This window comes from Diabrotica undecimpunctata, chromosome 5, assembly GCF_040954645.1.
Source record: "Diabrotica undecimpunctata isolate CICGRU chromosome 5, icDiaUnde3, whole genome shotgun sequence".
Taxonomy (NCBI): Eukaryota; Metazoa; Arthropoda; class Insecta; order Coleoptera; family Chrysomelidae; genus Diabrotica; species Diabrotica undecimpunctata.
The window spans coordinates 95,569,415-95,584,827 of NC_092807.1; the positions used below are offsets into that span (position 1 = coordinate 95,569,415).

General features: G+C 31.0%; 1 protein-coding gene across 2 annotated transcripts in view; it reads left to right on the forward strand.

The window, feature by feature from the left end:
* The window catches only part of Ttd14 (TRPL translocation defect 14), an 85,673-nt gene extending 73,036 nt beyond the window's left edge, over window positions 1-12,637 (forward strand). For both annotated transcript variants that reach the window (XM_072532270.1, XM_072532271.1), the window contains 2 exons: window positions 8,830-9,011; window positions 9,122-12,637. In XM_072532270.1, the coding sequence (XP_072388371.1) occupies window positions 8,830-9,011; window positions 9,122-9,237 (298 nt within the window). In that variant the 3' untranslated portion in view covers window positions 9,238-12,637. The remainder of the gene's footprint in view (window positions 1-8,829; window positions 9,012-9,121) is intronic.
* The last annotated feature ends 2,776 nt before the right edge of the window (window positions 12,638-15,413 follow it).

Here is a 15,413-nt window from a genome sequence, read left to right on the forward strand (position 1 = left end):
AAACGTTTTGACTGGAAATGAAAAGAAGACGAATTGGCAGGTGCGATCTTTCCAGGCTTGTGACATCAGAGTGGGAGTGGTGGGGAATATCCCAAGCGATCTGTATCCAATTTCTGTCCAGAACATTTACTGCGAGTTGAATATTCTCTTGCATTAACCATGAAATAAAATCTATTTTACTGGATTTTAGGAGACCTTTTTAAAAAGAAAATCGTGTTTGGTGCACAAGCATAACGAAAGAAGGATAGAATACATTATATAGTAGAGCACGTTACACCAAAACTAAAAGTTTTGCAAGTCAGGGTACGCCATTGAAACGTTGATATAAATTAAAATATTTTTTTTTTCAATATTACAATTTTTTATTCAAGAAACGGTATCTTTATAGCAAAAATAATTAACAAAATAAATATTCAAAGTTTTCTACATTAATCTATACAATATATATACAGTAACCTAAATTATATTTGGCTTTCACAAACATTTTTTACAAAAGAAACAGACAAATTTCCATCATACATTTTTTTAAAATATGTTCAAAATCATAGTAGTGAAGACAATATTATGTACATCTATAAATTTAGCCTATCACATGCTATGAATATTTTTTTCTCAAATTCAACAATCGTTGGGAACACTCGATGGAGAAAAAGGTAAGGATTGAGAAAGCAAGAGATAAACATTCATCAAAATGAAAAAGATTTTCATTTTGTTGTAATAAACCTATCATATTAATGTCGAATTGTCAAATAAAACTCGACCTATAAACAAACTAGCATTTCATGAACTCATGGTAACTGAAACAAGTAATAGTATCACAAAACCAACTGCTTCTGAAATAATAATCCGTCCTTCTTGTAAGCAAACACAAAAAGAAAATGAAAGCAAATTAAAAAAAAATATATTCAACAAAAAACATACAAAACACATCAAATATGAAAATTTCAATATAAGAGACTGACTTTGTGTCACTAACGAATCACATAAAAGAAATATTTGACGATAAAACTCAATCCCTACATATGACCAGCTAGTAGATCTCTTTGACCAACAACAAGATCCAAAGATCCATTTTTAAAACCTGTGTGACGAAATGTTGTTCAGGTCTTCAGAGGAAGAGTAGTACACAGTCCCCTCCATAAATAAACATAACTATAATAAACTTAAAATTGAATTGCAAAAAGTCTATATTTTTTTTTTAAAATGTCTGCAGTATCAAGATGTCCTTGTGATGTTGCTAGAGCAAACGGACTAGGAAACACGTTTGTAGATGCATGTTTCTTCAACAACCATATGACAAGAGGAGTTTGTCCAAAGAAGGCTGTCATTTGTAGAGGTGTTAAACCTTTGTCATTAGGTTCATCTATGTTGGCTCCGGCATAATATAATTCTCGAATACAGGAAGCATTTCGAGAATGAGGGTATGCTATGCACTGTATGACAGCTAAATAGAATGCAGATTCGTGGTACTTGGACTTCAGAGTTACGTCGGCACCTAATAAAACATGCACATTAAAATCATAAAAATACCTATATTTTTACAAAAATTTAACAAAAATAGAATATCGTAACCATAACAAATATACTAAAAATCAAACATTAAGTTAAAGTAATTTAATAAATTACATTAAATTTTCCTGAAAATCTTATAATATAAAAATGAAATGAATACTCCAAGTTAAAGGTCACTCATCTACAATCCCAGAACATACTCAGTCAAAAAGTGCTTAAATCTTATAGATTCTATGAATTTTATTAATAGAAGAGAAATTTCCATAGTTTTTGTGATAGTGTTTTATAAAAAACAAAGGCATGTTTCTAAGAATTGTAATATTACATCTAAAATTGATAAGACTTAATAAATCAGAACAATCAGTGGTATAGTCAAGTAGTTTAAAGAGAAAAACTGATCAAATTTAGTTCTGTATTCTTCTACCTTAGTTTCACCAGACATGTTTTGTAAGTTTCAAGCACAAATCTGGAGAAACTAATTTAGAATTTTTTTAAGGGGGTAAATATGGTTAAAATATGGTGACCATACTATAGAAGCTTAAGACTGGATGCTACCCATGAAAGTAATATATAAAATTCTATATGTGGGTACCGAAACATATCAAGAGTTTCTTGTGATAAAACCTAGATCGCGGTATGCTTTATTTGACAAATTGTTAATATCAGGGATAAATTACAAGGAACTGAAAAATAACACAAATCTCTTAACTTCAAATCTATTATTTGTTAGGTAATATAAACCAAAGGGTATAACAAAACACTTATATGTATTCAACTGGAGACTATTAAAAAGAGACCAATAATTATATAGGAAAGTCAGGTCTTCTTGGATCCTTAGACAGTGAGATAGTTTTGAAACTTTAAAGTATAGGTTAAGGTCATCAGCAAATAGAAAAAATTGACAAAACTAAATTACCTCAGAAATATCATTAATCAACAAATTAAACAGAAGAAAACCCACATGTGAACCTTGTGGGACCCCTGAACTCACCAAGATAGGAATTGAGAGTAAACTCTTTATAAAAACAAACTGAACTCTTTCATTAAGATAACTACTTAACTATGAAAGAAACCACTCAGGAAAGCCAATACATCTTAAATTTAAATATGAGCAAAGAATGGATTAGCGTGTCAAAGGCCTTCAAGAAACCAGTATAAATGGATTCCACTTTCTTACCCACCCTCGAAAGCCCTGACAATGTAGTAATGATACAAAACAAGATTTGTAGACGTAAATTTATATATATAATTTCGGTTTACAACGTTCTTCGACGTCTTCCGATTTCCAATCTCCATCTCATTCTATCGTTCCATAGATCGTCTTCCAGTTCTCTTTCTCTGATTTCTTTATCAACTCCTTCTCTCCAACTTCTTCTAGGCCTTCCTGGTCTTCGCCTACCTCTTGGTTGCCATTCAAGAATTTGTCTTGGTATTCTATTCTCCGGCATTCTCCTTACGTGTCCGTACCATCTGAGTTGTGTCGTTTTGATGTCATCAACAATATTATGTGTAACCTCCATGATTTCTCGGACTCTCTCGTTTGTTATTCTGTCGCGTATGGAGATTCCCGCCGAGCGGCGCCAGAAGTCCATTTCTGTTGCTCTAAGCATTTTCTCTGATCTGTCTTTTAGGGGCCACACTTCGCATCCATATGTTGTGATACTTTTTATTATGGTGTTGTATATTCTTCTTTTGTTGTCTTTGGAGATGTTTTTATCCCACAGTACGCTGTTTAGTAAGGCTATGCCTTTCCTTCCCTGTGTATTTCGTTCCTTAATGGCTGCATCTAATTTTCCGTCTTGAGTGATTTTTACTCCTAGGTATTTGTAGTTATCACATATTTTGATCTCTTGATTTTCCTCTACGAGAAGGTTATGTTGATCTCCTCCGATACTCATGTACTCAGTTTTTTCCATATTCACTTCCAAACCCCACTCTGTAAACTCTAATAGTTTTCGCATCATGTAGACGTAAATTTATCTTGCCGAAATTCATGTTACTCATTAATCAATAGTTTTCTATGATGCCAAGTGAGATATTTGTTTAGAATTAGTTCAAAAAGTTTATGGATGGCAGATAAAATAACAATAGCCCTTTTTTACATTGTCTCTGTCAATGTTTTTAAATATCTGAGTTATATAACTGTGACCTATAGTTGCCACCAAATTATTGTACAATTTGATGGTATTACTAACAAAACCACTCAAGTACAAATGACTTTTTAATAAGCTTAAGATAAGATTTTCTGCAATAATTTGTTGGCAACTATACTTAGTGAGGTGGTTTAAACATTAAAATTGGAATTATGCATGTGATATAATAAAAATTTGAAATTAATTATCCCTGGTATGTAATCTACTAAGAACCATGTACAACCCTTGCTAGAAGATAAAATTTGCAGAGGTATCATTCCAATTTAGTTGATGAAATTTCAGCAAACTTTAATAGGTAGATTAAAAAGTAGTTTCTGAATACAAGGAGATGGTAGAGATAATATAATAAGAAGAGGTACTTAAAAAGCAAATAATTAAAAGATGGTATAAACAAATTGCATGAACAAGTGAATCAAGAAGTAAAAAATTTGTACACATGTCAAAAGTATATAGACAATATCCTGTAGAAACATGAAGATGCTTTGTACTAAAATTCTTTAGAATTCACCTCAAAGCAGATATATTTCTCTATGTAAATGTTAATCTTATATAAGCATCTAGAAACATATTTAAAAATACATTGGTCCTATTTCTTCTTACCTTTTTTCAACATTATCTTGACTAACTGTGTGTTCCCATTGGCACATGCCATTAAGAATGGTGTGTAACCACTTTTAGAAAACGCATTTACATATTGGGGATATTTCTCCAAGTAAAAAATACATTCTATGACATTTTTGTTTGCCGCTGCGGCACATAATTTTTCAATTATATCTGGTTTTCCTTGGAAATAACAATGCAATTTTGCTAATAAATAAGTAATTATACTGGCAAATATTATCGACATAAAAAGAATACACGTCCAATCAATTATTCTTATTAAAATCATTATTTTTAACTATTTTCATATGCATTTCATAACCGAATAACAGGGAAGCAATGTTCAAAATCAAAATAAAATAGTTAGGTTATGTCACTTCTGGGTTTGACAGATCAAGCATAGCACACTACCACCTAGCATTGAAACTTCCGTGTTAAGGAATAAAACAATGATTGGCGCATCACCTAGTGATCGGGCGCATAACTATATATACATGGCGCTAAATTCAAAAGTTTAGTAATATTACCTAGGATTGTGAACTCATTTTAAAGTAAAGGAAAATCGATATAATCCTAAAATAACAAGAAAAATCCTTATCCTATACGATAATAAATATTTTTCGTATACTTTTTGGGTTTTCTTGTTATGTTGGGACTATATTTATTTTCCATTACATTAAAATGCCAAAGTGGTTAAAAAAATTACAGAATAAAATATAGAATAAAATCTTTATTTATAAAAATGTTACAAGAAATGTTATATGTGTTACAAGAAATATTAATAATACAAGCCATGTGTAGTATAATTTAGTTTTCTTAATGTTGTGACAAGAACGGGTCAGTATTTAAATAATTGTTTTGTCATTCTTATCAAGTTTTATGTGAATAAAAGCCTAATTCTGCAAAAGACATTTTACTACAATTTTATTCGCATAAATTTACAATGGGGAAGTACTTTAGACCAGATAAACTAGAGACTGGTCCAAACTGTCAAACTTCCACCAAAGAATTCAAACATTAGTAAGTATATAACATTCAAGAATTTTTTAGAAAGCAATGAATCTAAAGATAAATCCCTAGAAGGTAAAGATAAGTACATGCTTTTAAAAAATTAATCTACGATTACATAAGCGAAGCAATCAATCTGGAAAACCAATTGCTTTTTTCACACATACCCTCACAGATTCTTAATAAAAACATTATGCAATTGGAAAAAAAAGCAAATGAGTTGAAGTATTTAAAAAAATGCAGACATTATCTGGTAGAAAAGCAATTCTAACCAATTACAGATTAAATCACTATTTGGTTTATATAGAATGACGGTATATATCAAATCTAACAAGGAGAACTAGCTTTACTTCACAAGAATTTATTAATTATCTACACTCTAAAGGAATATATTCAAGTAGAACAACACCATATAATCATGAAGAAAATGGTTAAGTCGAAAAATACAATGAGTTATATGGAAATTGGTGAATCTAGCATAGAAAACCAAAAATTTAGAATTCACTTAATGGAAAACTGCTTTACCATGTGCTCTGCACTATATAAGAAGTTTACTGTTGAATAATTGTTATATTATTGAATCAAGATAATGATGAAGGTCCAAATAACACACTAGAGAATTCCACTACTAAATAAATACCAGATGAGACAGAAAATTTACCTGTTCAAAAACCTGATGATAATGATGAACCAAGATTGGAAAATTCAGATTTTCATTCTAGCTGTAAATCAGCTGGAGCTAAAAATAAACCAAAATAGTTGCAGTATTTTGTTCAAAAATAGGGACGGGTGAATGTAGTATAATTTAGTGTTCTAAATGTTGTGACAGAAACTTGTCAGTATTTAAATATTTTTTTTGTAATTCTAATGTCAAATTAAAGCCTAATAAGCAACAGACAGCCATCAGACATTCTGAGTTTTTTGTAGTACTTTCATCCTAATGCAATAACACACACTATCAGTGGTCAGTGAAAACTCTTACAGTCTGGCGTTCTACTCACAGAAAGAGAGAACTCAAGGACCCTGCTAAGTTGGAAACAGAACAATTAAATGATTTAGTTCTAGAAAGAAGTTTATATACATTTATACTCATACTATATGTTATATATTTATACGATAATACTTTTATTCTTATAATCAGAATCATAATATGAGTTCCAGAAAAATATTCTGGTTATCAACAAAATTATGATTTTGATTAGATTAGCAAAATATTGCTTCTTGCAAAAAGAAAACCCAAGAATGAGGAATAACTGAATGATAGCAAATAGAAAAAACGAACAAAAAAAAAGAACAATGGATAAGGTAAATAATTTATTTCTAAGGTATGCTTAAAGTTTTCACCCAGAATGTAAGCTTTGCTAAAACCTGATATAGTAACTTTATTTGCTCAGTATAAACTCCAAACAACAGAGGATAATAATGTTTTTATGCCTGAAATGACAAACACAATTACAATCAACAGATTTTTTCACCAGTATGTCATCTTAAGATCAGACATCCCATCCCTGTCATCAACAGAATAGGAAAGATCCCTGTCAACACATTCAAATTTATTTATTCATAACTCTGAACGCCTTACCGCTGTCTATGTGGATGCAGGCTAATATACGGGACAAGCCGATTAAGTGTTACAACTTAGTGGTTAAGTACACAGTATTTTAAGATAATAAAATCAAATAATGTGAAATAAAAATATATTATGTACACAAACACATGCATGTACACAATATATATATATATATACATATATATATATATATATATATATATATATATATATATATATATATATATATATATATATATATATATATATATATATATATATATATATATATATATATATAATTAAAGATGTAATGACATTTTAAAACCTATAAACCCAACAGTTAGTTCTATGATTCTAAAATCCAGCACAAACAATAAAGATGGAAAAATAACATAACAAAAATAAAAAAATATGTAAAGTATTACCTAGTTACAATAAAAACATGAAGTATTTTACACAGTTAAGTTTCCAAACTCTATGGTACCAGTAACTCTTCTACTAATATTTATATATTTATTGAGGGACATATTAAATACATTTACATTTAGGTTGTTTAACAAAGATAAGTATCTATTCAGTGGGCTATTAGCACCATAGGTTGTTTTACAAAATGGAACATTAAAAGTACATAGATGAGGCAAACCATGGTATTATAATATGGTACTCTAAGACCAATCTCACTCACAAGAGAGGGACAGATCCCTCCTCATACTTAAAGCAGGCAAGCTCATAGACCTCTCCATGATAGTGTAGTCATGGTCTGCTAATCTAATCCAACTTTGAAAGGCGCACACCTGTAGAAATTTATGCCGAACCCTCTCTAAGGTGATGCTTTTTAAGATAGTTGTTGAACCACCACCTACAAATAATTCAAATACTAAGCTAAGTAAGACTGGTTTTATAATATATAATTTTAGGTTAAATTTATAAACTAATTTTATAGTAAAAGGTCAGATATAATGTGAATAAGAATATAGGTCAGTGGTATAATAGTTCTTACCTGGTCCTGGTAAAAACAAACTCGGAACGGCTGTTCTCGTAATACCGCTATTTCCAACATTGACTATATCTTCCTCTTTAAAATGACTAGCGCATACACGAAAATTGTTATAAATAGTTTCTTTTGCAGCATTCTCTAATTAGGGCTCTTAACAGCATTCACCCATTTATCAAACATATCCATATAATGTCCTGGACGTAAAAAAGTAGTATCAAAGAATATAGACGCTTAAGCGTCTATATTCTTTGGTAGTATCCATGCAATCTGGAACACATCTTTTTTGTTCAGTTCTTCGTCTCTACATTGTTATTCCATGTAATGTGTTCGATTCCATAATAAAAAATCGTCGAAAATTGTACGATTTTGCACTATTTATACAAAAAATTTTAAATTATAAAATAAATTATAAAAAATAAAACAAATACAAATATGGCGCCGTATTTGTCTAAACTCAACTTTGACTTGATCACAGCACACTCACTCCGTGCAGGAACGAGACTAGCAGCGCCACCAAGCGAATGGGCGCCTAATCCGAACATGATTTGACCTTGGCTATCCCTGTTACCAATCTAGGTGTAATTTATCTATGAGATCAAGTGGATATTTTTATAGACCAGTTAATATTATCAAATTTTTATTTCAAATTTAAATTTAAAAATAGTTTAAATAATATTATTGTTGTTTTAAATTTATAGCAAAGAATATAGACGCTTATAATAAGCGTCTATATTCTTTGTTTATAGTGTCTACTCCAAATTTAGTAGGATTTTCAGGTTATCGTTTAAAAAGTATTGCTACTTTGGCGGGTCTTTTTTGTCTATAATAACAGATGATGGGCAAAAATGTATGAGAGGCGAATTCGTATGGTGACAAATAAATAATTAATCAGTATTTAGCCGATGCACGAATGTGTTTAGGGCTTAAAAAATTAATCACGGGCAGTTATTTGGTTTGGGAATTATTATTTGTACATAAGAAATTTCAGTAATAAAACATTTTTTTAGATGCCGAGGTATGATCCTCTTGGAAACTTATTCGGCTCTGGATGACGAGCAGTTATTAAAAACTCTACCGAACTTCTTAAATATCAAGAAAGAAGTGACAGGAAATCCGGATTATTCCATGTTCAACTTATCACTGAGGGAAGACTGGAAAACATCTAAAAAGTTCTGCAGATCAGTTACAGGTTAGTAATGTCTTTATATCATCATTATCATGGCATCTGCACTACATTGTAGGTCATTTTGGCGCTCAGGAAATAAAAATTGATACATTATATAACTTACTTATTTCCAGATTCGGATTTTTCGAAATTATCAACTTCTGAAAACCATGAAGCTACAATGAAACAGCTATACAACAACGTGAATCATGGTAATCTCAATGGAAAACCGATGAACGGAAAAGCTTAAGTGTGATTTTATTCTATTACGTTTTAGGTACTTAGTATTTTTACCATTTCTGACCATTTTGTAATATTTTTGTTTAATACTATTTCGTTTGTCTATTTTTCGGAATTTGCAGAAGAAAACGAAAATGAATGTAAGTTAGCTGCATATCTGCATGATCAGTTGCAAATTCTTGTCAGTTTTATTGGATAGAGAAGGAAGTTCTTCCAACATTTTTGTACTTGTTTGATAAGTGGATATTATCAAGTATTTATTTCGTACTGTTTCTTTCTGTGAAATAGAAAGTGAAATTTTAAACGATCTCTTCTTTCACCCATCAGTCTCTCAAAGACCAGTTAAAAAACGATGTTTGCAATAATTGACACGTAAGCAAAATATGTGACTTTTTTTGAGGATATGCAGAAGATGCTGATAGATTAATTTTTCATATCAATTTGTAAATCTTCCAAAATAGACTAACGAGTCATGAATATTTTAATATTTTTTCTGATAACTCTTTACGTTGTGTTAGTAATATTTTGATTTTGAGATAAAAATCTGAAGAGTTTAATGGATGTTAAAAATTAATTTCGCTGCAAAAGTGTAAAATCAGTATTTTAAATTATTTTTCTTGTTTATTTACTTTTTTAATTTTAGTTTGAGATGTACCTGCTTGAAAATAAAATCTTAATATTGTCAACATTACACCATAGTGGAGTAAGTCATATTTTTTTGGAACGTTTAGATAATTAAAGTTTGTCGGTAGAGGAACTGGTTTCAAACAGCTGCTACGTGACGAAAAAAGCAACTAAAAAGGTATTAATATCGATACATCGAATGACCTACGTGGTATATCGATATTAATCGATTAATATATCAATTGGTATATTATTCCTTGTCTGTGAATTTCGGGTTTGTATTGTATTACTTTACATACATACACACTACTACATACATATTTTTATAACTTTTCCTTTTACTTTCTTTATGATGTGAACAAGTATTTTTCTTCCCTTAATTTCACATGAAGGACACATTTTTTGAATTTATTTCGTAGAATTTGGTTCTTTTCACACGGTATTTGATATTTCGATTAGTTACTTTTTAATCCGGAATCCTAAACGCCGAATAAACAGTATTATTGTTTAATTGTCGTCTATTCTCAAAGAGATATTTGGTAAAAGCTGATATTTCGCAAGAAAAAAATTTCATAATATTGGAAAGTTGTTGATCTTAGTCCTAAGATACTTTCGTTTCTTTCTGTGTGCCTATCATCCAGTAAATCGTGATAAAATTGTTTTGTAAACAGTTTTAAACAAATTAAACAGTTACTGAGTAGTTGAGTGGAAGGCCCAGAAGAAGCTGGATTACAGAAAGAGGATCCGATAAGAATTTCTGAGTGAGAAAAGATATAGCGGTTTCTAATAGGGAGATGTTTAAACGTAAACCCCCTCATAATAGTAGCAGCACCAACCAGTTGTTCTGTGGATGAACTTGCCCTAATTGAAAGTTCTTTGGTTACTTATTAGATGATCTATTATAAAAGAGTAGTTAAATAATAGTGTGATACTTATTTTTGGATAATATTGTATAGCAATCTCCACTATTCATAGACATATTTTATTATAGATGTGATTTTCATTGACTATTTTTTGTAGTAGTTGAGAACGTCTTGTAGAATCTCTTTCACCAGATTTCTTAAGTTTAAATAAAGACCTGTCCTCAATACTTTGACTAGAACAATGTAAGATTGTTTGCAATAAATAGTTTTAATGGCCGTAAATAACTAAGTATGTATGAACAGTACATTCAGTTAATATAAGCCCCTTAAGAATAAAACGAACGTTTTTAAGTGATCAGTTATTTCCACCTTAAAGTGATTGTGACTGTAGAGAAATGGACAGCCGGGGTATGACGTCACGGCGGCCATATTGTTATTATTACTTTCTAAACAAAAGTTAAAAAGCCAGGGTTTGCCCAATCTCAAGACTTTTTAATTTCTATAAAGTTAAAATTTTGCTTCCTCTGTTGCCTTTTCTTCTTTAGTGTTTTTTACGATAATACCATCATAATTAGGTGTTATATTTCTATGAAATATAGTTTACATGCATTCTATTGCTATTTTTTATAAAACAACATACTCTATTATTTACAAAACGTTGTAAAATTGTTGTAGTAACTATTAGAATACTTAGATATTGCAAAAAGCGGAAAGATTCTGTAAAAAAAAGGGAAAAAATGAACGAAAAATACAAATCCACAAGGTTTGTTTGGAAAGTAAAACTGACAGATGTCAATAAAAGTAAATGCTTCTACATCATCACTCCGGCAGTCTATTGTGATAAATGACAGATATCAAACAGCATAGAGTAAGTGACATATGACACTGACATATAATGTTAGAGCCGCTATATTGAAAAAGAGCTACTCTAATAACAATTGTTACGTGTCTAAGTAAACACACTTTAAAAGGGTTTTCAATTAAAAATCACAATATTTAATGAATGACCTTCTTAAATGTTATTGCTTCTTCTTTTATGCTCATTCCTGGTGGAATATAGCATGGAACAAGTTGTCAGACAATGCCATACCACAGAATAATAAACAATCAGAATGCCCAGTCAGCTTAAAAAAATAAGTACGCGCATCTCGTTCGCGCAGACGGAATCAGCCATGTTTTAAACGGAACCAGTGCTGTTCAGTGACATTAAATCTGGTGTGCATAGAAAAATTAACCCGGTTTAATTTATTTACGGTAACTATAGACATAATATGCACTATTTTATTCGTACTTTTAGTTGAAGAATAGATTGAATTATTTCAATGAGTGAGTCTATGTTTCCGTTTAAAATATGGCGATCGCGTGCTGACAAACTTCAAAGGCGACATCTGAGAGTGAGCACTCTGATTGTTATTTATTCTGTGGCCATACCTGCCGCATTGACAGAATGCTTTTCTAATTGGCTATTTTTAATTTTGAAACATCTACTTTTCAATTAAAATCAAAATTTATCCTGAGTTATCACTCAGCTATATACGGCACTGACAGTGCATCAGGTCGCATATTACAGGTAACAGACAGTACTGAAAGTAGACAGACTATAATATATTTTGTCCAGGGCGCATATTCAACGAATGTACTGTATTTATTTTGTGCCTGTGACTTTCATCGTGGACAGGTTTTAAGTCTTTAGATTTATAAACTAGTCTTAAGATTTAATCGATGTTAGATAGACTTTTTAGCTGATTTATTTCTGTTGAAATGTTGATACGATATAAAGCAGGATTTTAATGGAGATCTGGTTAAAGCTGATGGCCTTCTGTGTCAATTTCAATACCAAACTGTACTTATCAACAGAGCACCTGTTTGTAATCGAAGGTTTATATCTGTAAAAATATCTACATAATAAAGAATTGAATGGAATTGTTCGTTTTTTTTTATTTTTTATAACTTTTAAGATCTAGGGGGTAATTAAATAACTTCACTTATTAATCTGGCAATAATTTGACTTTTTTGGAACCTTTTTGATACTGATCATAACTCCAATAATAGTTATACCTATTTTAGTTGAAAAGGCATATTTTAGATCAAAGCAGGAAGTTCGTTAATGGCCTGCAGCAGTTAAAAAATCTGAAACTTTTCAGATATTTGAAATATAAAGGGAATTTTTACTCTGAAATACAAGTAATTGCCTGTTTTATAAGGAAAATTATGCTTTCTTATGTTGACATCGCTGTTTGAGTTGTATTGGTGACTGACTTTCAGCTTAAAGAAATTTGCACATTTCATCTAAAAAAATTTTTGCCTGTACCTGTAATGACAATAATATTCTAATTATCTTACTTTATTGCTTTACAGATTGCTATGAGTATCTTATAAACAAAAGTCAAATTATTTTATGCACACAAAAAGAATAACTTGTGTTAAGAAATTATTTTTTATGTTATATCAAGTTTTTACAAAACCTGGGGCAATAGCAATACAATTTTTTGTCGCTTCTCATCCCTCAGTACACAACAGCGATCGTGTTTTTTGTCTTTAGCATATAAAGTTGTGTATTTTGAATTATATCATAAATTATATAAATATACATATTTGAATACTATCATAATTGTTGTTGATTTCAGTAATAATTTGTAGCGGGTTGATGGGTTTCAATGTTAAATCTAATGTTTTCTCGAGGATCTGTCTTATTCAATGAATCTGGTGAATTTTTGATTTTTCTGGAGTAAATCCGGTCTGGTATTTTCCAACTATGTCAACTTGTAGCCTTTCGTAGAGAATATTTGCTAGTATTTTGTAAGCAGTTAATAAGGTTATACCTCTGTAGTTGTCACACTGGGGCTGAGCGCCTTTTTTATGTAACGAGCATATCACGCATTGAGACCATGGTCTCATTTTGATAGACAAGAAGTTAAAGTTTATGCAGTGCTTGTAGCAGGGCGTCACCGCCATTCTTATAGAACTCGCTACAAATTTGATCAGTTCCTGGTGCTTTATTATTTTTAAGCTTTTTAATGACTTGGGCAACCTCTTTAGTGGTAGGTGGTCTTTCGTTCTGCTATGGAGTTACCTGCTTCTTCGATATAATGGCCGTTAAATTTTGTGTCGAAAAATTCAACACATCGGTTCAAGATTGAGGCCATATCACTTAGGATATTTCCTTCTCCATCCTTGCAGCTCCCTATTCTTGTCTTTAACTCTTTACTCATTTTGTTTACACTTCTGTAGAAATTTCGAGTTTCTATTTGATTTCTTAGCCATTCTATGCTTCCTAACTGCTTTTCTTCAAATTGCCTTTCCAGTGGCATTTTTATATAAGCTTTTTAAAGAGCCAACCATTACACTTGCACCATCGTAACATTGAGCAATAAATTATTTTTGTAATCATACGACTTAAGAACGTTTTTAATTAAACTATATAGAGCATCTGCAGATCTATTTTCGCTAATATCAAAAAACCCCCAAAATCTTTCTGTTATCTGACCAATTTTATTAAGAAAACGGATTGTTAAAATACACTGTGATTTTTCGGTTATATCAGTAGTATCATCCGCTAGGAAAATCTATTAAATTATGGCTCTCATCCCGATCGCGAAAAGTTCTTGTTTTGCTAAAATAATCGTAATATCAATTAAAGAGCTCCTGGCAATAAGGGACCTAAGTCACATTTTTTGAAATTTGACGATTTCATTAAAACGGGCTCTGTAAAATGGTCTTAAGCCACCAGCGAAGTTTTACGACTATTGGGCAATAGATGTCGCCACCAGGCTATATCGACCTTGTTGCCGACTTGAAAAATCATGAAAATTTTTTAAACAAGAACGTCATAAGCCACAATAAAATCAACATGGCGACACGTGATCGAAGAGTACTGAAAGAAAAACAATTAATTTATATGGAAAAAAACAGTAGTTCAGGTTCGGATTTTGACTCGGACGATTCTGTAAACGATAGCGAATATTCTCCGCATTCAAGTTCCAGTGAAAGTGATGAATCTTCTCCGAAAAAGGTAAGTAAACATTTTAGTGGCTTGAGACCTTCTTGCTGTAGGATATGTGGCTTGTGTCTTAATAAGTTACAACATTAAATTTACTTTTTTAGTAAAACGTAGCCATAAATAAACCGTTTTTACTTTTTTTATTGATAAAGACCCAGTAAAACTTATATTCTATTTAAATTGGTTTGTAAATAACACGTTCTAAGACCAAAAATGTATTTTATTTAGTAGGTGGCTTAGGCCCTTCTTGACTAAAGTACCTTTATTGTTTTAAAGAAGTCGACAATACCACACTGCAACTGCAGATACTAATCAAAGTCAAGTAGGAGGCAACAGAGGTTCAATTATTTTGACCCCAGAAAAACTTCCAAAAAGCCGATGGAGAAAAGTTAACAATGAAGAAAGAAAGAAAGAGAAAGCAAAAAAACGTCGAAACTTGGGACACGACTATATAAATTTGAAAGGTGCAGTAAAAGAAGCAAAGAAGATTGGAGATCCGTGTAAATTTAAAAAAACGTGCAGAGAACTGCTGCAGGGTACCGAATTATCGATATTTAACGGCTTTTGGGATTTAGAGACATACGAAAAGCATAACACATATTTATTTTCCACAATAAAGGTTATAAAGAAAAAGAGAAGTTACAAGAGAAAAACAAAAAGACAAGAGTCAAAACGAAAATTTACCAATTTGTATTTTGT